At 39.0% G+C, this 24,502-nt stretch overlaps 1 protein-coding gene across 6 annotated transcripts in view; it reads right to left on the bottom strand.

Moving 5' to 3' along the window:
* grik4 (glutamate receptor, ionotropic, kainate 4) overlaps positions 1-24,502 on the bottom strand; it is a 358,938-nt gene that overhangs the window by 51,235 nt on the left and 283,201 nt on the right. For all 6 annotated transcript variants that reach the window (XM_015036702.1, XM_015036703.1, XM_015036704.1 and 3 more), the window contains 3 exons: positions 24,234-24,395; positions 19,254-19,406; positions 15,885-15,989 (listed from right to left, as the gene is read on the bottom strand). In XM_015036702.1, the coding sequence (XP_014892188.1) occupies positions 15,885-15,989; positions 19,254-19,406; positions 24,234-24,395 (420 nt within the window). The remainder of the gene's footprint in view (positions 1-15,884; positions 15,990-19,253; positions 19,407-24,233; positions 24,396-24,502) is intronic.

Genomic DNA, 24,502 nt, shown 5'->3' with positions numbered 1-24,502 from the left:
AGACTGGGGGGATCTGGCAAAACAGCTCATCCATTCTGCTTTTGATCTATTCCCCATCTCCAGCCTGCAAAGTGCAAAGCGAGAAAAACAAAAGAGGAGAGGGGACTGCTCGTCTCTGAGAGACCAAACAAAGGAGAAAATGAGACGCACAGAAAGGATACCGGTGCAGACTGTGGATGTGAGTCAGATTCAATATGGATTTCAATATGCATTTGTAGATTCACCACAGGGCTGATGATTTGAAGGGGCTGGATTGATCTCTTATTTGACTTGTTAAAGTTAAATATGCAAACCTTGGAGAAGGCGACGAGGCTCATGTGACATCGTAACTCAGACGAGCAGAAGAGGCAGTGAACGGACGCGTTTAATTTGTTTGGCGAACAGCTTAGTGTTTTCCAAACACGTGTCTGTGGATTATGGCCAACTTTACTTTGGTTCAATTTGTGCAAAAGACATCGTTTCAGATGTGGGTCTTTTAGACGCAACTTTGGAAACTCATGTTTTTCTGCCACATTTATTTTTTTTAAAAATTAGGTTTCCAAACAAGCCATACTGGTTTGGTTTGCGGTTCTGACGGTGTTTCACTGTCATTTTATGTTCATTTTGGCCAGGAAGCTCCCTACAGACTGGGAAAAGTTGTGAATGATCTTTCTGCCTGTAGGATGATGAATTGAATTTTGTTTGAAAATGAGCCCTAAAGCCAAATTGACGTCTTTCCCTACTGACACAATCTAAAACTTTGCTAGTTTCAAAGACGTTGTCGCAATGGCTAATGACTGATAAAAATCAAATGTATTTGATTGGCAGCAGGTAGCTGCAATGCTCTCTCCAAGTAGTTTTTTTTCTCTTTTACAGGCACACAAAAGTTTAGGAAATATTTCAGAAGTAAAATAAAAAAGCTCTAGTCAAATCATTTGATCTGCAAACTTGACAGTGATAGTAGCTGCTGCGCCCCTGAAGGCAAATCCATGTTTATCTGCATTTCAGTCTGAGCGTAAATAAAAACCAAGGCAGACATAATTAGCTCATAAAGTCCACAAATGCACATGGTAGACAGATCTTAAAAAAAAAAAAAAACAGGCCAGACGTTCTAATCATCAAATGCTACATAGTGGATTGAATTCGTGGCTCGTGATCAGTCTTCATACATATTTGGGCAAATTAAATTAAAAAGAGATGAGAGGAAGTCTAATAAAAATGACTGGAGTCTTTTGCTTGCAGACAAGTTGTGTTTTTTTTCTTCTTCCAGAATTCATAGCTTCTGTGACCTTCGGGGCTGTCTGCACCACTCAGGACATTTAGCTAATGACAGAGACAGCTACGCATGCAGCGACAGAGACGTTCATAAACCAATCTACAGTTTTGTGTCCGACTGATGCAGGCTTCAGAGAGAGAGCTTTTAAATTCTGAATAAACTTCATACAACAGCCGCCTACATGAGATATTTCTACTAAACAAGGTTGACATGGTGATAAGATGGAAAAAATAAAACCCATCTACAGGGAACACAGAGCATCAGATTCACTACAAAATTTAAAGCAGCATAAAAAAAGCAAGGTCTGATCAGAAGTATAAAAAAAACAAAGAATGAATTTCTTTTTTTTTTATTGTTATTATATTGAATTCGCACGATTAATTTGAGGGTCTGTGCACAATCGTCACAGCTTACAGTTCTCAGAAAAGCAGAGGAGCGCCTTCAGACCTCACAATATAATCACTGCGTGGAAATAAAAGAGAGAAAGTGTGTTTAGTGGCTGAGTTTCAAAACTTAACGTGGTCTGACACGCTGCAAGCGACATGCCACAGTTCCAGTGGCCCGAAAAATGAACCACACACAAACACACACACGCTTTAACAAACAGGCACGCGCGACCTGTGGAAATGAGACGACAGAAAAAGAAAAAGAAAAAAAAAAAACACCATGATGTTCAGCTCTGATGTGATTTTCTGTATTATTTTCTGGGATACAGATAAAGCGAATGGATGAACCGAAATTGAAATATGAAACTTCTTTCCAGCAAATTTGCAGCCCCTCATTGTGATCCACAAACGGGCTTTGCAACTTTTCAGGGACAATTTTATGCATGATTCAAATAAAACAGCTGAACTGCATAGTGGAAAATAAAAACAATTTATGTCGTCACATATTCTTCTCCCCTGAAGGCAGGTAGATGACATTCCTTTATAAGAGACCTGAGTATTGTAGAGCTCAGGCTCTCGTCAAACCTTTGGATTTGTCTTTTTTTTTTTTTATGTTTGCAACAGTATGGGCACATTTTCTTACAGAAATATATTTCATATGCATAATTTGTGCAGTCATGTTGTTGAGAAAAATCACTGAAAACAAACCTCTAAAACTGCCAAAGTTTGAGGTAAAATCTGATTGCTTTGAATGAATGCCATTTCAATCATAAGTCAGTGGCTTTAGTGCATGTGGAGCTATAAACTACACATTCCCACTAACTCATTACTCTTGTTTCTGCATAGGGGAAGCTTATAATCACTGATGAAACAATACAGTCATGGTTGCATGAGCTCACTGTCAACAAAAACATGCTGAAAATGTCCTGCTGAAAGGTACGTTTTTGGGCTTTATACCAAGTCAAATTTCAATGAATTCTGCAGCTAAACCAAGAATGATTTGAGCTGCTTTAAGCTGAATAAACACTTATTTATTTTATTTTTTTTACTCTTTATGCAGATTGCATTTAATTAATCAAGAAAGAAAAACTTCCACCATGTTTAACTGTTGGAACGATGTTTCCATTTTTCAAATACTTTGTTTCAGTCCAGATGTAACAGGGAAAAACATCTTCTACAAAGTTCCACTAAAAGTCTTGGAGATCCTGAAAATATTTTTCGGTAAGTGTGATTCCCTGGGTGTTTTTTGATCAGCAGGGGGTTTTGTTGTCCTGGAACTCTATCATGGAAGCCATTGTTGTCCAGTGTCTCTGAGTGAGGTCTGAAGATGCTTTTCTGACCTCCTTATCGTTGCCCTTTTAGGGCCATTTTGAAAAATATGGCACATTTTGGAAATGTCTGCTAATGTTTAATACTTTTGTAAATAACTGGCTGTCACTTTTGTTTCCTGGACTCCAAAAGCCTTAGAAATGTCTTAGTAACCCTTCCCAGACTGAGAGGTATGACTTTGATGCTCATCTGAGTGGTATATTTCTTTTTTAGATTAGTTTTTATCCTACTTAGTATTATTATTATTTTTATTCTACTGCTCAGACATTTTGGGACTCATATTATTGTTTAGTTATTAGTTTCTTAGGTACTAACCCTATGTAATTATTACGTTAATTACCATTTCGTTTACAAATTCTTAACATGTTTATTTCTTTCATAACACAATTTCATTACACAGCTGGTTAGTCACATGGTGGTGCGTAGCAGGACTAGACATCAGCATTACAAAGCAAAATTGAGTACCGTATCTTTCGGACTATAAGCCGCTACTTTTCCCCCACGTTTTGAACAGTGCGGCTTATATATGTACGTTTCCATTTTTTATTTTTTTTAATTTAAACTTTGTTGATGCGACTTATAGTTTGGTGCGCTCTAAAATACGGTAAATAAACACAAACTTTACTCCACGTGAACGATTTATTTAATCGCGCACAGAACACCCTAAAGACCAAATTAAAGTTCATAATATAGAGGCTTCTTCCATTTTTGCAGAGAAACGTTCATCCTACCTTCAGCATAATATCCAATTATTATTAAAAACAGACACATGTAGGAGTGTTGACTTCCATATAGAAACGGAGGGAGGTTCATGTCCGACCCACTTCAACAAAACACTTCTTCTTTCCAGCATTAGAGGAGTGTGGATAATTCCTTCCTGCTGAATCAAAGAGTCTGGATCCCTTCCAAGCAAGCACAGTAGTGGATGTACCGGCTTATGTTTGCTCATTGCTTTGCTGATGTTAACACACACTGCCCTCCAGAAAATCACCGGAGTCTTGTTCCAGTTTTGATCTGACGTCTAGGACAGTTTGGTGAAGCTCACACGTTTGTAGTTCATTACCAAATCTCAACAATAACAACAGTCCTGAGACAGTTGTTAATGACTGAACTGGACTGGTTTCTGTGGCGCAACACATATCCTAACCTCACTGGGAAGAGACTCGAGTAGCAGCTCTTGTGTATTTAAATCCAGTATGTCTATCAGACCTGGTTAAGACCTAATCATCTGTGCTGAAGCCCGAGGCAAAGAAAGAGATCAAGCCAAGCTGTGGCGTGCTGAGCTACATCAGGCTTCTATATTAGGGAAAGGCTCAAGATCTTCTTGAATTTGTTAACCTGCTGAGTTCACACCCCACCTCCACTCCTCTCCTCCAACTACCCTCCGACTCTCCTTCTTTGCTGTACCTGTCTTTTTCATCTGTTTTCTCGCTGCAGCATATAAATTGACCCGAGTACATCTGCATCTACAGCGGCAGCTAGAGTAATGGTGTTCTCACAGACGGTTTGGGAGCAAAGTGAAGGGGAGAGGGAGGGAAAAAAAATAAAAAATAAATAAAAAAAGAAGCAGATTGCTGTAATAAAGGTACGAGCTGTCCTGACAGGAAATAAATAAATCCAACAGAAAAGGCAGAGGAACTGAACGAGCACATTCACCCTTTAACTGGAGGAAGTCTTGTGTAAATAACATAGCTCAAATCATTTCATGCAAATTGAGGTGATGTCAATTTTCCGTTTGTGCATGTGTGTGTGTGTGTGTGTTCACAACATTGAAAGGCAAAGTGCATGCTAGATATTCAGCAAACGCCGCATTTCTTTAGATAATAAAAGAAAGTCTTTTTGATGAGCTTTTCCACTTGACTTTTTTCTCGGAGATTCCTGACACAAGGTCACCTGGAAAGTAAACTTCGCCACGAAGGCAATCTGACAACAAATATTTGGACGCCGAATCATGAAGGCGAAAGCGACGCTTGACCCCACAAGCAGTTTACTGATCATTTCATGACAAAAACTCAAGTTGCAGACGCTCCACAATTTGACAAAAAGTGTAACAGCAAGACACCAGGATTTCTAGATGAGTTTTCACAACAGAATACGTAGAACTAATTTATTTTTAAAAAGTATAAATACATAAATTCATTATGCATTCATTCATAGATGGATGGATGGATGGATGCCTCCTGTGGCAATGTGATAATTAAATGCCAACATCCTTTCCATATTTGATCTTTTTCTCATCTAGACTATAAAAAAACCCCCTATAAGATCAAATTTCCCACTTTGATTTTATTCTGAGCTTTTATTGACTCTGTCAGATCCCCAGTTGTAAACTTGAAATAGATAAATAATGCCCAGTATATTAGAAAATGTGCTACAGCCTGCACTCTCCCCTTAATGCTGCATCTGGGTTTTACTTCCCGCTCTATTTCTCGTACAAAGTTAATTTACTAGCACTACAGTCTAACAATCACATTTCAGCTTGCTGAAACGTATGACAATAGATTATTCCCTCTTAATTGCTAAGATCGTTAAATTTTTTTGAAGCCTAAATGATTGAAGTTCTAATAAAAACAGGAGAGAATGCTTACTGTAAACCCTAAAACTGATTTTATTTATTATAAATCATATCAAACTTGATATTGCAGCAGCATCAACAATAACATGCCGCTCCCAACTGAAGCATCAGCGGCAATAACAGCGCCCTGTCTTGTACGATAATAGATGCGTCACAGGGATCACAAGATTTTGAGAGTTCATCTCATATTAGAAATAAAATTACAATAATATAAAACCCCGTCCTTCATACTCTCCCCTCCCACAGGTGCTACGCAATATCTGCGTGTCCTCCGGCTGTGAATCACATTCATGAGAGGTTCAGAAGTTAAGATATCCTCTCTTGCAGCAGTGCATAATGGCACGATGTGAAGAGAATCGTGATGTGGATTCCTTAGTGTTCTCCAAAACCATCGGCGTGAGGAGGAAACCACCTGAAGAACCAAGCGTAAACATCACAGCTGAAAGTTTACATTAAAACTCACTCTGCCAGAGACAAGGTGTGAAGCTAACTTATTCTAGCTGCACGTCAGTAAACCGTTTGGAGCTGCTCATTACTAGCAGTACAGCATATGACGACAGCATAAGCTTTAAATATTAATACTGTTATTAGCAATGCATCCATGTAGGCAAGTCACAATAAACAATAAGTCAATTAATCACGTGATAAATAAAAAAAACTTCTGCCTTTTTTGTTTCTATTTTTCTCTTTCATTTGACCAAAACCTGAATGATAAAAGTTTTCAGTCTGGTGTTTTAGTCTAAAATATTACATAAAAAAAAATAAAATAAAAATTGTTAACAGAGACTTCATAATTTATTTTATTTGTTGTTTCTGTTGTTTTCTTTATTTTTGGATCTTCCAAATGTCTTCCAGTTCCAGTGTTTAAATGTTCATTATAATTTAATGAATTCTAATTAATTCATTAAAGACATTTTCTTTCTTTCTTTTTTAAAAAGAATAATAATTATAACAGAGTGTCGTTTATATTAACTTCTGGAAAAATTGTTGCCACTTCTTAGATTTTGTTTTTAATATTGTTCATTTCCTTTTAACTCTTCTTCCAGTTTCTTTTTAAAGTCTGTTTGGCTGTGAACACAACAGTTTGACCTCAGTCACATGAAATAAATCTAGATTTTGCTATAATTGGTTTTTTTTTTGGTGGGGATTTTTGAGAATGTGTTCTTGCAGTTTTTGTTTGTTGCCATTTCTACTGTTTTACTGAGTTGAAAATGTTCTCAACGCAACAATGTAATAGTTTATCGCAATAAGTTCTGGGAAAATTTATGGTCCTGCAAAATTTGTTATGGTGACAGACCTATGCCCAGAGATCCGAGTTAGACAATTGCCCCTTTTAAACAATAATTAAATTTTATTGTTTTTCTCCCTATTAAAGCCATTAACGCTAAGAACTCACTGTGCAGAGCGTACCCCGCCTCTTACCCAATGACCACTGGAAATAGCCCCCCTCTTGCCCTTACCCCCTTGCAATAAAAAGCTGGTATAGACAATGAATGGATGAGTGGAAGGAAAATGTCCTCCTCTTATTTTCTGCTGCTGAGGCAAATGGGCGCTATAACTTTTATACTTGTTTTAAATGCCTAAAGTTTCCCCATAAAAAATAACTGGGAACACCTTGCACTACTTCCCAGTACTCTCCGTCAGCCATTTAAGCTCTAAAACGGGTCACAAGGGGCGAATGTGACTTGGTGGGATGAGCAGTGGTCCAGCAAATTTAAAGTCGTTGGTTCGATTCCAGCGTCCTCCTGCCACATACTGACGTGCTGCTGTGCGAGAGACGTAACCTCTAGTGGCCGATCGGTCTGCCAGTCATTGTGTGCAATTGGGTGAATGTGGATGTAAAGTCAATATGACTAGAAAATGCACTATAAATTTTGTCCAACCATCAACCAACAAGATATGTTGCCTTTACAATTCAGCAGTTTTATATATTTTACCGCTTTTTATAAAATCCACAGTTTGACTCGTTGCACGAGAATATTTTGCTTGCAAAAGTTTCTTAGGCAAGTCTTTACGGTGGGTTGCATCACCACCTCTTTAACATTTGAAACCTTTAGCAAGTTTTACTCTTCATAAACAATTCATATATTAAAACATTGGGATTTTTTTTTTATTTCAGAATACCGATAAAGACTTGAAGCAGGGTTTATAGTTCTCTAAAAATCCCTCCAGAGTACAGAAAACTCACACTTGACTCTAAAGGAAATTTTCTTAATCTTAATTGTTGCCTAAAAACATGAACCAAAGAGTGATTTTGTGATTATGTCTCAGTGCTGTCAATCATGTCATGAACGTTCAGGCTGGTTGTCACGGCCACCGATGACGGTAGATAAACAGCGCTTACACGAGGATGATTGACAGTGCTAAGATCTTCCTCCCAGTTGTGATTGGTTGCTTCTGACCAGGAGTGCTGTATATCTGCAGAGGGTAGTAGCAGCACTGGGTTGAGGTGGAGAAGCTTGATTTTTTTCACAGATTGTCTTTCCCAATCAATACTGTCATGATTGAGTGATAGTTTAAACAAATATGTAAAAAGTTACATACAGCAACTTTAAGCAAAGCAAACTTAAAGTTTTGCGGCTGCAGTAAAATGTTTAAACGCTTTTCTTTTGGGACTGCTCCGGCAGAGTTTTGCGTTTGCCATGTTTGCACTTCTGGATCTGAATACTTCGTCTGTCACCGCATTACTCAAAGAAATGAGAACCTCAAGAGATAAGTGGCACAGAAACACTGATTCCAAGTCAGTTAAAGTACGCTTCCTTTGGCACTTTAACTCATTTCAAAGTCTAATAGTCGTCACCCTCACAGGCTTAAATAACATATTATCAATATGGTGGACTTTCTGAGTCAAATCTTTCCCTGTGTATCGACTCTTTCAAAGAAGCAATGATTGGGAGCAATTTTCTCTGTCATGCTGCTGTGGGCCTTTGACCTTTCCCTCTTCTGGCCAGTGTCTCCACTTATAGCCTTAAACTGCTTCCTGCTTAGCAGACATGTAGCGAGCATCCAACTGGATCCAAGACTCAGACATTTCTTTCTAAACCCTTCCCCTCTTTCTCTCTCAGGTGGTTTCTGTGCTGAAAGAGTGATTAAGTGCCTCCATTAATAGACTTAATTAATGACTCTTTTCTTACCAGGAACTGGCTGAGAGTTTTCAGAGCGCAGCCGGTCTGCAGCAGGCAGATATGCATATATGTTAATGTAATGATTTACGGACAAGTACGAAACGAAAAGAGAAAACAAAAAATGTGGTGAAAATCTATTAAACCAATAACGATGGTAACCCTTCTAATTTGCAAGTGCATCCTCTTTTGCAGCCAAACATATTGGTCCGTAACAGAGTCCAGCACCTCCGCAGGAAACAGCTTGCCTAATCCAAACTGCAATAATTACTCATTTTACAGCTTCCCCTATTAGTCAGCATGATCCTGTCAATGAGCTTCATGTAGAAAATGAGAGTCCATAGCTAGAGGCCAGGCGGCTGCTGGGAGCCTGGAACGCTTTTGTCGCTATGGTGGCAAATTTAAGCGCGGATGAAAATGTTTGTTAAACAGAAACAAACACAAATATGTTGGTACAATTTACAGCAAAGTGAGCGTCTCTAGTTGATCTATTCATTATACAAATCGGCGTTATATAGAATTGAGAGAAACATGATACATTTTTCTATTGTTTTTTTAAAGTGGTATCTTCTTTTAATATTGTGTCTTTTGCATCACTCACTGTCAAAAAAAAAAAAGTGATCTCTGCACTTCGCAGCGTGACGCCTGCGTTTGCTAACCGGTAGTTTGACCCACTCTTCCTGTGCAAACCGCTGAAGCTGTCTCACGTTTGAAAGGCGGCGTCTAAGCACTGCAATTTTCACATCTTTCCATAGATGCTCAACCGGATTAAGATTTGGACTCATGGAGAGCCACTTGAGGAAGGCTCGATGTTTTTCTCAGCAGTGCTTTCTTAGCTTGGTGTTTTGAGTGCTTATGAGTCTTCGTCTTGCCTTGCACCAATTCACGTCACTGAGAGCAGCAAAGTAGCCTCAAAACTAAACTGAGCCTCCTCTGCGTTTCACAATAAAAATGAAGTACTAAACTGAATGTAATGATGTTTATTCTCATTGTAAATTAGAGAACAACAAACAGGACTTTATAGAGCCCTAAATAAATGCACTTGATATTATTTAGGGCTTTCAGAGTTAAGAGGGTAAATGCAAAGGCATGCTACAGTTTTATGATTTTTTTTCCCAAAATTGATCTCCTACTGCACAAGTGTTTCTAATCCATTGCATAACATCCCAATATATTAGTGGCTTTGGGTTTGAATGCTTTTAGTAAGGCACTGTCTTTAAGGTGCATTAGATAACTGCTTTTAATTGAAATCAGGAGAAATCCGGAGAAATTAAGCTTTGTTTCAATAAGCAATGAATTCAGCACCAAATTGTCCCCAACCAAAGAATATCCTGTTCACCAATCAAAAGAACTTTAAGCTACACGTATCGTTCCCAATCCGCACAAAGACTCATGGTAATTCTTAGGCTAATCTGCGTCTTAAAGGCTGTGCAGCCCCCATTCCCTCCAACGTAAACTCAATCAGAGATCAAACAACAGATCAAGCAAATGTGGGATTTACAGTCATGTGTAGAAAATGCTCACAAGTGCTGCGTGAAGGCTTACGCGTGGTTTCGACCCACACACATGTAACCGTTGAAACCTAAAGGAAGGCGTGCAGATGAGCATGCAGAGGCAAACGTCGGCTCACGCAGCAGCCAGAACCGAGCGTCAGAGCAGATTAAGCGGCAGACGCTGTCACTCCGCTGCTCCCCCAGCAGCAAACAGGAGTGATTTCCTTTGAAGAGCGCAGGTAGGCTTTAGAGAAACGTTGGGTCTTTTTATATTCCTGTGAAGAAGAAAGCCGTCTGTGTTCCCCACAAACAGGTTGAGTCGCATTAACCATTTGTGTAGCTACCTGGAACGATGCTGTTTTACAGTGTAGCCCTGGTGTTTGGACCATCTGGCGCGCGCAGCACCTCAGAAAAGTGTCCATGTTGAAACACGGGCAGATACTTCCTCTTTTATTGCACACCATTATCGGGCTCAGTACATAGTGCAGGATTCGGAGGATTAAAATCAGCTCCACCATAAATGATGCGATTATTCATTCCAGTGAGAAATAAGAGTTGAAGGTCACAATAACACGGGCGTTAATATTGAGCGCGGTGACAGCTAAATCGGAGCAGATATTACCAAAATATACACGTTCTGCTTTTAATCTTGAGGCTTTTAGTTTTTTTAATGCCTCTATTTTCCATCTCATTTATTTGTCAGCCTCTTGTCGTCCTCCCTCATTCCTTCTCTTCTCTCCGGATTATTGCTGGTTACAGGTGCCAGCGGTGTCTTGGCCACGGCACAGACAAAGCCATGCCAAGTTCAGCATCACTGCTGGCTGACAGGCCTGTCAGTACAGAAGCAGCTGGGAATTTTGATTCACCAGCCAAAAGTGGACAAACAAATATTTTTGTGTGTTCCAGCTTCATTAGATCCTACAGATGAGCTTCACTAAGCTTGGCTCCAGGCTTTATGTAACTACTGAAAGTTCGGGTTTCAATTTTTCTCTTCTGAAACAGTTAATCTAGACAGGAAGGCTTTCTTCTTTATTTTTTTTATTTTTTTTTCCAAACTCTCGTGCTGATTTTTGGAATTTCGTGTTGATCGTGTTTGTTATGCAGATCGAAGATGTTTCCATTTAAAGTAAATTATGCATAAAATAATTGTATTCCATGTTTGAGGAGCGAGGAAATCCTTTCTGCCCTGTAGCGTCTCCCAGAAAATATTTGAGCAAAACTCCATCTGCTGCAAAAGCAGCTCTCTTTGTGCAGCCCGGGAAGGGAGCAGCTGCCACACACGGTCCCTGGTATACCGTCCTCCTCCTCAGAGTGAACCAGCTGCTACAGATGTAACCCATAATGTGCAAAGAGTCTGGAGCACGTAACCTCAAGGAAGCCTTAAAACAACCAGCTTGAGAAACACCGCCACACGCAAACTCTCTGATTGTGAACTTTAGGTGAGGGAGACATAACGTGCGCGATATAAACATAAGTTTGAAGAGTCTATGAGGCGGATTTACATTTGGGGGCAATTTGCCATCTGCTCGCAAATTATAAAGGGCGCCAGTGGGAGCAATGAGTTCTGCAGGTTAGTTGGAGAAATTGCCCCGCTCTACAAATACAGGCACAGCCAGCTAATTTCAGTAATGATTCTACCTGAACCACCATGAATTAGCACAAAGTTGAACCCAGCAGACGTGCTGATAATTAAAAATGGCCAAAAAGGTAGAAACAGCTTTTCCTCTCGCCGCAGGTCGCGTACACATGAATCTGATTTCCTGTGCAGGTATTTAAAAACCTGCTTTCTGGTCTAAACCTACAAGGCTGTATATCGACTCTACCAGTTAAATTAAATGTGAGTTCACACACTAATCAGATCCTGCACACACACACACGGAGAAAGTATGTATTTCTATCTTCACAAGGACTTTGCATTGGCTTTCATTCATGTTGTATTCATTTGTGTAGCCTGACCCTGACTGCTACCCTTAACCTAACCTAGACTCAGTTCACACCTTCGTCCTAAACTTAACCCACAAGCCAAAACAGCACCTCTCCCTAAGGATCCCCACAAGCAGCAGTGTGTCCTTACTGCAGTGTATCAAATTCAAGGCCACACACACACACACACACACACACACACACACACACACACACAGGCAACTGGTAAGTCAGTAATTAACCTAATATTCAATTAAATTCAGTTTATAGAGCACCAACTCCCAAAAATGTAATTTCAAGGTATTTTATGGGACAAAGAATCAAATTTATCTCAAATTACTTACTATCAAATTCAGTTCAAATTCTGTTCACGACACAATATGTTCCACTCCAGTCTAATCATAAAGTCAAACCCAACATGGTCCTTTCCCGCCCCCCCACATTTTGCTGTATATATTGAAAACATGCATTGCACGATCAATTCCAGCCAATCATATCGTGCAGTTGGTAAAAGTTAGATGTGCAGGGATAACTTAGTGACTAAGGAAAAGCCAGCAAGACCCTCTAACTGTGAAGCAACAGTGACAGGACAGCGTCCTCAGGTACAGTCGACCCTATAAAGCAGCTGGTGAGTATCCATACACATTAATACATTAATAGACGACAGAATCTCTCTCTCACTGTTGTGGCATTCAGAAAATACAAATAATTCTAGTAATTCTAATTAACCTGACGCAAAAAAAAGTTTTAAGTTGATTTAACTTTAGACAACGAGAAAAAAAAGGAGCTTTTTTTTTTCTTTTTGGTTTTAACTGCATGTTTGAATCAGATGAAAGATGAAATATCCCTGGTATTAAATAAGCATCACGCATGTCATCCTCACTTGGAAACTTGTTGCATAGAGTCTTTTTGTTGCCTTTTACAGCCTGATAAATGAATAAAAATAATAATAATAATGATTGTCACACACCAGTAGGAGTTACAGCTTAGCTACTGAAACAAAACTCATAATAATATACTCCAAATGCTTCACACTCTGAAAGCCCTGACTAATATTCCCTACAGAGCTGGTAGCACACCCAGTGGCAGTTCCTCATTAAATAATATAATAATGCATAAATGGCTTACAATTCAAGCAACAGACAGATCGTCAATGGCTGTGTACGTAAAGCTTTATTAATCCTATTGTTGCAAAATTAGAAGTCAGGGGTTGGTGAGATGTTGATGTTCATTAGGCTTTTCACGCCATTTTTTGGAACGAAAAGGTTCTTTTCTCCTTATTGCACATTCTAGGGCCAGATATTGTATTTACCGTGACGCTAATACTCTATTTAGACCTCCTGGCATTGCATGGCATCATGTGATGGCATATGAGTATTGCTCTTAAATTGGGTTTGTGGGCTTTGAGCCAGATTTTCCTCTTTGCCAAGGTTTTGCCCCTCCACTGTCTGCGGCAGCCCAAACCAACGGCGTGTGGGAGGTGTTTTGTTAAAGCATCCGACAACCCCGTTCGTTGCATCCCCACCGTATAACACCTTGCCTGTTTCCATTACCATTACCGGCATTGCTGTTTTGCAGTAGTTCTGGTCGAAATCATCACATCAGACCCGATAGTGTTATCCTTCTGCTTGAATGGCCCAGTGCCAGACTAAAAAGGGACGCGAGGCGAGGCGGACAAGGTTAATAAAAGCGTCGGGCCACTGACTGACGGTTTCACAGGCAGCCGAGAAAAGATGTTGTGCTCTCTTTCAGGGAGGAGCGTTTCCATGAGATCATCCGCTGAAAGGGTGAGAGCATAGTGGAGCACTGTGAAGCCTCCTCATGCTGCATCTTGTCTAGCAGGTGATACATAAACAGCTACTCAGAGTGCTCCAGATAAGAAGGCACAAACAAAGCGCTCTGCCACAGCAGGCTGGTGGCAGTTTGTATGATAATTGATGGATAATAACCTGTATAGTGTACATAATGCTGCACAGACAGAAGGGCAACACAGAAATGAGAGTGGTTTTATAGCTGCCAGGGTGAGAGACAGACATTTCCTTGGGAAAATGCAATGCACATATTTTTTTTTTATGGCCTCATGAAAAGAGCAGCACAGATACCGTTTTACATCATCTTTAACTCCTAGGGATGAAATATGAAATAATAAAAATGTGCACTCACACACTCCTTTTACGGCGGGCAAAGTTATCCGTCACTCCATGACACAACAACAGTATTCAAAACAATATCTGATTCTTTTTTTTTTCCCAGGGAACAAATGTGCTACAAATAGTCAATTTTAGTTTTAATGTATGTGAACGATAAAAACAAAATAAAACTGAGAAAAATATCGTTTCTGAAAGCAAATGCTTATTTCTTTTGAGACCAAGAACCAGAAGTTAAGAAGAATTGGAATTGGACCAGAAACTCTGGTTGGTTGTTTGCATTCATCCTGCACAACAGGGCGCACTTCTGATGGATATAAAAAAAAAGTGCAGGTGAGGCATTTGGGTTTTGACTGAACTGATTAGCAGGCAGCATGTGATGCAGAAAGCATGATATGTAAATCTCTGCGTTATCTTTACAACACACTGCGAATAGCAGATAAGGGTGTGTTGATTTTAATATCATACATATCAAAACACGTCCCTGGTAGTGATGAGTGAGGAAGAAAAAACATGTCGGTCAGCAAAAATACAAAATAATAAAAAAATAAATAAATAAATTAAAAAAAAGGAAAATTAGGCAGCAAATCTAACCAGGATGCATTCTTGTCCAAGATTTGTTGTAACATTCACAAATGATCTCCCCTTCTGGACATGTTACTGAGAAACCGAGTGGGAAAAGGCTTAACATTTGAAAAGGAATTACATGGAGATTCGTTTTTGCACATGATAAACTACTGTACAGCAATTTTTAGGATGTAGCTGATTGATGTCATGGTAAACTTTGAGTTTAAGGCAAGATTTCTGCTTCAAACTGCCCAGCATCAGAAAGAACATGCACACTTTTATCACAAGAGATGGCGCAAGAAAATCACTAGCTTGGACAATTTCTAGCTAGCTCAACCCTGAATGACAAGTTGGAAACTCAAAGATTCTGTCTTTTTCCGATCTTTCGTTGTGCCATAAGAAGTGTGAGCGGTTCACACAGCTTGTCAACAAAACTCTTTGGTTTTTTTAGACCAATCAAAGGGAGCAATCAAATCCAATAAACCTTCACTAATGTAGTGTATAACGGAAAAAGACAATAAAACAGCATAAAGAATCAGAATCCAAAAAGTGTAACATTTATCTAAAGTTTTAGACACTTCTGTTAAAGCCACGATAACGGCACCAAAAGCCCTCCTGTCTTCAAAGCAGACTTCTCTTTCAATCCAAATTTATTTTCCCCTTTAAGTGTACTCTTTTCACCTTCAAAGAGGCATCCTGAATATTTAATTTTGTCCTCTGGCACATCAGTTCCTCTGCCAGCAGGATAATGGAGATTGTTTGCACCAAGAAATGTCAGCTGAGCAAGTGTTATCACAACTCCCCGTGGTACGATTCAGCTCACTGTACCCAACCACCATAAAGAAAAGTGCAAGATTTGCCAGAAGTAGCGTCCAACTGGGAACGGGACTGTGTCTGATCAGCAATGTGGACAGTAGCTGTGATATTAAAGCGAGTGCTTATCTGAAGAGTGATCGACCAGTCTAGGCTGTTTCACTCAAGCACACAAGGCACATCGTACAGCACTTTACATTTTGCATGGGCTTAGGCATATTATGTCACTGAAAGCATTTGAAATTAAACAGTATTAACCTAAAAGTTACTTTACCTGCCTTAGGCCTTCCTTGCTGTTCTGCATGATCCGCAGGGCGTAGTTGGACCTCTGACCTTTGCTGTTGAACTCGATGTGTCCTGTTAGGCCTTCCAATTCTACCTATCCAACACAGAGAAAGAAGAACGTATTCCCCACCACTGCGATATGTATTGAGTTTGTCTGTGTATTAATGCAAAGATAGGATTAATAATTTATAAGTGGTACACTGAATGAAAAGGGTTGGACCAATTAATTTCTAGTGAGACAACATTTGAAAGCACTCTTTAAAATTGTTTTCCTAGAGTTTTCTTCTTCATTAGCAACAGTTCCAACATCAAACATTGGTGGGCAACGCGTCAATAAACAGGAGTAAAGAGGCCTGAGGGTGAGTCTCATTTCACTCCTCAGAACCAATTAGCACCATTCAAAACATTTGAATACTCATGTCAAGAGGAGGGTTTGTCCTGGTTATCTGTAAGTGGAGACCGGGTGAAGGCTCAATGCTGTCTGTCTTTTCAAATTGAGTGGTTTACCCTACAAAAGAATGACTAAACGCTGCATAGACAAATAAACTTACTGTCTCAGTATGTTTTATTCCACCACAAACACCATAACGATTAGTCCGATGTACTGCAGAGACTGTGTTGTGCACGGATGTTTTCTCATGAGCCTTGTTAACTTTTAGGAAAACTTCACATACCAGAACTGAGCACTGCTCTCCTTAAATCGATTAGGCAAGTGATGAAAAATTGTAAACCCTGAAAGTTTGGGCAAACTTTACCTTCTCTATGCATAAATGGCAATCGTAGACCCATAAACAATGAAGAAACTGTTCCCCCAAAGTGGAAAACATTCCCACATTAAATAAAAAGCAGGGTGGAATGAAGCACAGACTGTTACAGATAAAATAAGAGTCAGATAAATCCTAAAAGATTGAACATGTCTGTGGTGTGAGAAGCCTTGGCAAGATAATTGAGGTGTAAGATGTTTGAACAGATACTTTAGTTCATGTTGCTTATCAACAAGTATAAAGAAAAGCATTAATCATCTTTGAATCAAAAGACTGCAGGTTCAGTTCCAGCCTCATGTTAGTTAAGTGTTTTACCAAACCACAAGTTGACTACCGGTGTTTAAGTGTGTGCATTTGTGAGTGAAAAGGGTGAATGTGGTTGAAGAGTGAAGCAGTCTGAGCTTCCAGTATGACAATGTAAATAAAGTATTTTGATGTACCATCGTCTGGCAGAGTAAAAGGAATCGGGAACCATTAGAGGAATCTCAGCTTTTCACAGGCGTCTTGCAAAACAGAACCCAGGATTTGTCCATAAAAATGTTTAATTACTTGATTGATGTTAATTAATTGAATAACACAATCATGAAGCATCCATAAATTCCTGTAATCTCCTTGTGACATAATATCAGTGTCAGAATGATACTATGAATGTAAGTGAGTAAGTTTCAGTCTACGGTGTGATGACACACTCATTTAGTTTCTTTGAGCAAGGAAGACAAACAGATTGATATCAAACACGTGCCAACTTTAAGGATTTTAATCCCATTCAGTCATTTATCTCCAACAAGACAACCCTTCACTTCGCTGACAGCCCATCTTTATCTCTCCTTCATTGTCTCTCAGAGTAATGCAGAGAAACGATAAACTGGCTGAGTAAAGGGAGACATTATCCTCCGTCGGGCAGATCTGAGAGGTAAAACACATATTACATTGTAACAAGAGGTGCAGTAAGACAGAGCTTCGCAAATTTGCAGGAAATCAGAGCTACCACTTTGAGCACAGAAGACTATCCAGAAACTTTGGGGTGTAGGGTCAAAATATTTGCTGATGTGCAACTTACTGAGCAAAAAAAAAAAAAGAAAAGAAATGGAGCAGTGTACTGTACAAAAAAGTTCTAAAGTATTCAGTCGCTGATAGTTTAATAGCGAGCTTTGAAGTGTTAATTTTGGACATAAATCTACAGTTTGTAAAAATCTATAGGTGATAAATCAAACTAAACATGATTAAACTGGTCACTATGAGAAAGTAGCATGATTTCCATGACCACAGGTAGAGGCGCTAATGTTGCCAGTGCACTCAAGATTAATACCTGTGCACAGGTACAATCACTTGATAAGTTATCAGACTACTGACTGTGCCAGAACCTAAAAGGAAGAATTTTATTTTCTGCATGGATTTACTGTTTGGTCAACCAACCAGCCTGCTAGGTAAAAACACGACCAAATGAAGAATATAACGTTTTCCTCAGTACTGGAAAGAATTGTTGCCTTAACTTAGCTTTTAGCATGTTTACTTAAAAACACCGTAGGTCAATTGTCGATGATTGAAGACATCAATCTCTGCCATTTTTAATGGCAAAAATATAAAACTCGGTAGAAATAACAATGTGGCCTCTTGACTCAAAAAAAGCCTGTTAGTCTGTTAACTGACATCTATCTTATGTACTGACAAAGTAGGTCACTCATTAAGATAATTTGTGGAAGACGTATCACAACATCTCTGTGTGACAAACACATTTCATTATCAAATGTAAACAAATAAGTGTAAAAAAAAAAGTGATGCAGCTTTTTTCAGCATTGCACACAAGGTTTGAGAGCCCTCACCCTTCGTACATTTGGAAAATGCAACATTTAATGAACATGTTTCTGGATACTTTTTGTCATCGTCAGAACTGAATCTGTTGCTTGGTCTTATTGGTGTTGACACCGTCGTCTCCATTGTAGAAAGAACGCTTTTGATTCAACAACATGACAGTTGTGGTGTTGCAAAGCGGCGGCTGATCGCTGTAAAATGTCATCAACATTATAATGTTTAATCTCAGAAAAACAAGTTGAGAAGTTTGCAGTTATTTACTGTGGACGTATCTGACCGTTTCTCTTCCGACAAGTCTGCTGCTGTGTTTCATGTGCCGGATGTGAGTTTCAGTCTCGTCTCTTCGTTCTTCAGTGGGTCTGTTTGTTGTGCCTTTCTAAAGAGTAAGAAGCAACCCACCTAATCCAGCTATTTTAAATCAATTACAGGATGAAAACCACTTAATTGGTCTCCTCTCTGCAGCTTTGAAAAGGGCACAAAGAACACAGGCATATAGAGATACAGGAAGACAAGAAAAAAATGTGTGCAATTAACAAATGCACACACACAGAAACTTTGAGGTGGCTTATCTGACTCAAAAAATGCAAAAAAAAAAAAAAAAAAAAAAAAAAAAAAAAAAAAAAAAAAAAAAATATATATATATATATATATATATATATATATAGATAGATAGATAGATAGATAGATAGATAGATATATTTCCTAAAATTTCAACCTATACCCTTATAATATGCAGGTTCCTCTACTGTCAGTTTCATCATATCCATCAAAGTTAATCTTACCATCCTAAGGTAATTCATGAGGCTCGTGCCGTGCTCCCAGATCTTGGATGACTTGCAGGAGAGCTGAGTAGCGCCGACGTTCTGGCTACGGTTCAACTCCTGGACCGCTGCAACCACTGCGTATACCGCATCAAAGAGCAGGGCTGACGAGAGCTGCAGAGGAAGAAGGTGGATCTACTCTTACTACACACAACACACACACACACACACACTAAAACACACAGAAACCTGCAATAACTCAAAGTGTAACACTGAGTGCCTTTTGGTCGGTGAGGGGTTAAACCGTCTGCAGACTGGAAGTGATATTATTCCATTAGATCATGAGAAAGAGTCTGATCTGCTGACAGCGATGAAAACCATCTCTCTCTCTCTCTCTTGCGGTGCTTCCTATTTCTCGGAGAGACTCTGTCCTTCCTGCTCTCATCACCAATGAAGCTGGCACACCCCGACTATTTCAATTACTGTCTGCCGCTCTCAGCGAGGGCCAAAAACAGTGGGAGAGGCAGCCTTTCCTCTCATCTCCCCTGAACAAACAGCCTCATCGTCGCCGCCGCTCCGTCCCTGCTACATACAGTTAATTAAAATACCTAATGCCTCTCATAAGAAGCTTATTTAGGGGTTGAGCTTCATAGTTATTCATCTTTTTAATGCAACAGGAGATGAAGTGACCCAAGAGTTGGGGGAGATATCGATAAACGTAAATTAGAGTAAAAAAATTCATGTATGAAACATTAAGGGAGTGAGATTAATTAAAAACCTTCCTATTTAAAGGTGACATTGGTCACAATCTATCCACCACATAAACAGAAGAAAAACACTTGACAGTCTTGGTGCCACTGACTGAAAAGTTCAAATCCTAAAAGTTGTGCAATGAATTCGTGGGACCGTCAGCAACCTTTGCCCTAGAGAACAAGGTTTCAGTAGATCTGACATATAGTTTGGAGATTGTGTGTGATTTTAAGGTTCGGTTTTGCTGTCGCCTTGTTTCATATCTGGCAATTTATGTTTGTGTGTTAAAAAAGACCTTAAACAGGCACTATGTGGAAATAATGTTTTTTTTTGTTTTTTTTTACTGTCACATTTTGTAAATGTGTGTATTGCTTTTGACACCTGACTGATTTTAATGGTTGGAAAACTGTTAGGGTCAAGGGTATGGTTTCTGGAAAAGAACGGGATTTGACCTCTGAACCTCTGGGGGCAGCAGCCATTTGCTTCAACACTTCTGTTTGCAACTGTCAAAATGTTTTGCATCTATTTATTCCAACAATCTAAAGTCAATCTGAAGCTGACTTGTCAGACAGGTAACAACACAACAAAACCATAAATTAATCCGAATCATTTTTGTAACAATGCCTGACATGCAGTATTTTGACTATTTTCACATATCTGATCTGTAAAAATTATGTAAATTTGCTGTAAAATTAAACCTATTTTTTTCTTGTAAGCTGTATGCACAAGCTTCATTTGAATAATTTAAACAATGTGTTCATATGAAATTGATTATATTACATAAATTCTAAATTATACATTGCAAAATGTGGAAGCAATTACATAATAGTGGGATAATACAAGACATTTTCCTTGAACAGTATATAATATTCTAATCATGGGGAAAAGAACTGAAACACCATAACAGGTCTCATTATCTAAATTTGTTAACTCTCTGTGTTTTATTCAGTCTATACCTCACAGTTTGCCTATACCCACCTTCACTTAGGTTTTCTGTTTTTGTCTACATAGGATGGACTGTCAAAAAACATTTTATTTAAGTATGCAAAATTGTTATTTTCCCCTTGTTATTAATATGACATACAGCATCTGTCAAAATAAAATAAAATAAAAAAAAATACAAATTTGACATAGGATACGATTCCTTTGCCCCTCTCAGTCCTATTTTTCACCTTATGCCGAAATGGTGTTTTTGGTTTTTTTGAACAAAAAGTGGTTGGAATGCATCTTTAAAATCTCTATTTACATCTAACTGGGAGTGTATTATTATAGACTTTAAAATAATTGATAAAACCTAATTATTTTCTTTTGAACAGTTATTGATCTTTAAACTTTCAAGCTACCCACCCACATGTTCTCTTTTAAAAATAACGGTGCAGGACTTCGATTTTACGAACACATTAATGTCTCAGTGAAACACATGTGCTGGTAAGGTCATCCGTTTGCGTTTTTTGAAAATGTGCGAGAGTGAATTAACAGGGTGTAATCACAGTGCATGTCTAACTGGGTTATAATCAGTTTCTTGCTTGGCTGCTGTCAGCTCGCATCCTTGGTGGCTATTTGCTAATTAACTAGAAGCCCTAATTGCCGCAGGCTCACCAAGTATCCAAGTGACCCGCTGTATGAAGAAAACACTTATTATTCCTAACCTGTTTCACCACACATCTTTAATTAAACTGACGGCTAGTGGGTGCGTGCATGAGACCGGTTTCTCAATTTGTAGCTTTTCTTGCTTAAACAGAGAAAATTATGTTAAAACTAAAACCCTGAAGCTACCATCTGATCTGAATTTTGACTTTTTATGATTTTCCATTTATTTTTCTGCTCGTGCTATTGCTATTTTTTTTTTATTTTCAAAACTGGTGTAAGTGGTTGAGGTTTGTCAGCTGCCCACAAATTTTCTATGGGACGGAAATCAGGGTTTCGTGACACTTGCTCCAAAACACAGACCTTGTTGTTGCTAAGCAACTTCGTAATTAACCTGGCGCTATGTTTAGGGTCAATCTCCATTAGCAGCTTCAACTTGTTAGGTTCTTGTGCAATTTTTTCCACACAAGGTTCATTCTTTGCTCATGATACCATCTATTTAGTGAAGTTCAACAGTCATCTAAACTTTATCATTTGAAAAGGTTTAAATAAGGATATATATACAACCACATGTTTCAAAAAGAATGTAAACCAATTCAGGATTAATTAAGTTTAATGTTGAAATGTTATAATGTCTCAGAATGGCATTGTGGACAAGCAGGAAGTCCTGTCGTTACGGCATTTCCTTGGCGTCTGAGGACAGACATTCGCTGTCAAAGATTCTGATGTAACGCTAAGCTTCTGATTTTACGACCAGGCTTAAAGACAAATGGATGAGAACGCCGGGCCTGGAGGGCCTATTAGAAAGTCAGATAATGCTCATAAATTGTGGTCCCATAAACAGCAGTTTATGAGGGCAATTTACCATGTTTTATTTGGAGTGAAAACTCCAACGATCCTGTTCTATAAACTAAGCATAATAATGTTTTAAAAAGAAAATATTTTAGAAAATCTGCTATTCAACAACAGCCACTGTAAATGAATAAGTATAGATTTTTAAAAACAAATAGCATTACAGGATATAGCTAATACTGAGCTCCTCACATTTTTGATAACTTAGGAGATAATTTAGGATGAGGCATGTTCTACGATGGGGCGTTAGCAAGGAAGAAGCTATTATATAAGTAATAAGGTGGTGCTAAGCAATGCTAATGAGTTGTCTGAGAAACAAGAGCAACATGTGATCATTCAGTGTCTTTGCTTGTTAATATGTGCAACAGTTGGTTCAACCCAAGAACTGTTGTCTGTAAAGCTTAAAAAACGTCTTGTGTGGAAATGACGAGAACTATTGGCATAGTTAGACCAGGACGTTCAGAGCAGAAGCCCCAGATGTTTCATGAATGTCCTTCTGAATTTATGAAGAACTTAAAATTACATATCCACCAAAAATCCTTGAAATAAGATTCAAATTCCATGTGTTTACTTAAAAAACAGATGTAGTCATGCACTTCTGAGACAGTTCATTTCCTAAGTCCCAGAAGAGCAGCTGAGATTCGTAGAGGAGAAAAAAGTTCATTTTGTTGCTCCGCAGAATCAGGTTGGAAAAGAAAATAAATTTTATCCAGCTCAACTCAAAGAGATCTGAAAATGTTTTTGTCATTAATCATAAAAATGTCAGTATGATCCTGTGTAACAGCAGATAAGTAAAAGTAAATAGAAAATCATAAAAAAGTTCAACAAAGAAAAATACAACTAAAAGTTGCAAAAAGAGCAAATGTAAAGCTTTTTACACATCTCTGCTTATGCTTTGCTTTTGTCCAAAGAGTCAGACGTTTCGTTGGGATCCATTTGTACTCGAGAACTGATTGGACCTAATTCCTGGGCGTTCCTTGTGCTGAAGACCTCTCCGACAAAACTCCCTCCTTCAATAAAGAACTGATCCCCACTACAAAAGCAAGACCTGAATCCCAAATCCTTGACTTTGGAGCCAACCTCCAACTGAGACACAAGAGCTCTGAACATTTTCCTTCTGACCTGCTGGCCTGGAAGAAAATTTACTTCAAAACCTTCAAAATGTTCACTGGAGAACTTTGAAAAAGTGGTCTGTAAACCCCATGTCTCTGAGTTCCCATACCGATGAGAAAGTCTCCTGACGCGCCTACCTATGAGGTCTGCATTGGCGACCTCTCCATTCCTCAATCAGAAGGGTACTTTACCTGGTTTCTCCAACCCAAAGGACTGGAGGTTCTGCCGGGAACCTAACTGGGATTAGCCAGCTCAACCTCGACACCTGCCTGAACATTTTTGGTTTCCAGAAATCTGATTTCCAACAAATATGTTCTCCTTCTAAAGATCACAGTAAATCTTTACTCCTTAACAGAAAACATTGCAACAATTGGGGTAAGTTAAAGTTGTGGCAAAAAGGTTGCAGCAGACTGTGAGCTAGAAGAGCAGCAATCGGTGATAAAACATATTGAGAAATTGGTTCAGTTTTAACGTAAAATAACAACATGTTTTATTAGCATAGAAGAAAAGCAGAGAGCATAAAAGTTGCAAGTTTGGTGTGATTAATATATAGCTGTATCACTTTTATGATTAAAAGATGGAGGGAACGGAGGGCGACGTGCTTAATTTATTTCCTCTCGACTCCTCTGCTAAGAGGTCACGCTTCGTTCTTATGGTGCATCTTTGCTGTATGCGAGACGATGCTACTGGGTCACTAACCGGAGTGCCGGCAAAGGGCGCATGGTCACAGTTCTCCTGCCAGGAGCGATTGAGGCTCAGCACAAATTCCTGGAAGAAGGGATGCGTTTTATTGAAGACTGAAAACCCGACAATGTTGACCCGCTGGTCAGCCACATCATCCAGTCGCAGCAAAGTGAATTCCTGTGAGGAGAAAGGAAACAGAGAGAGAGAGAGAGAAACGGTCACTGAAGGCACACAGCACACTTTAATTGAAGCGGTTGTTTGCTGCCACCATTCACCCTCATTTG

This window comes from Poecilia latipinna, unplaced genomic scaffold (genome assembly GCF_001443285.1).
Source record: "Poecilia latipinna isolate Pla-1442-1.1 unplaced genomic scaffold, P_latipinna-1.0 Scaffold376, whole genome shotgun sequence".
Taxonomy (NCBI): domain Eukaryota; kingdom Metazoa; phylum Chordata; class Actinopteri; order Cyprinodontiformes; family Poeciliidae; genus Poecilia; species Poecilia latipinna.
This window is presented reverse-complemented; position numbering and strand designations above follow the sequence as displayed.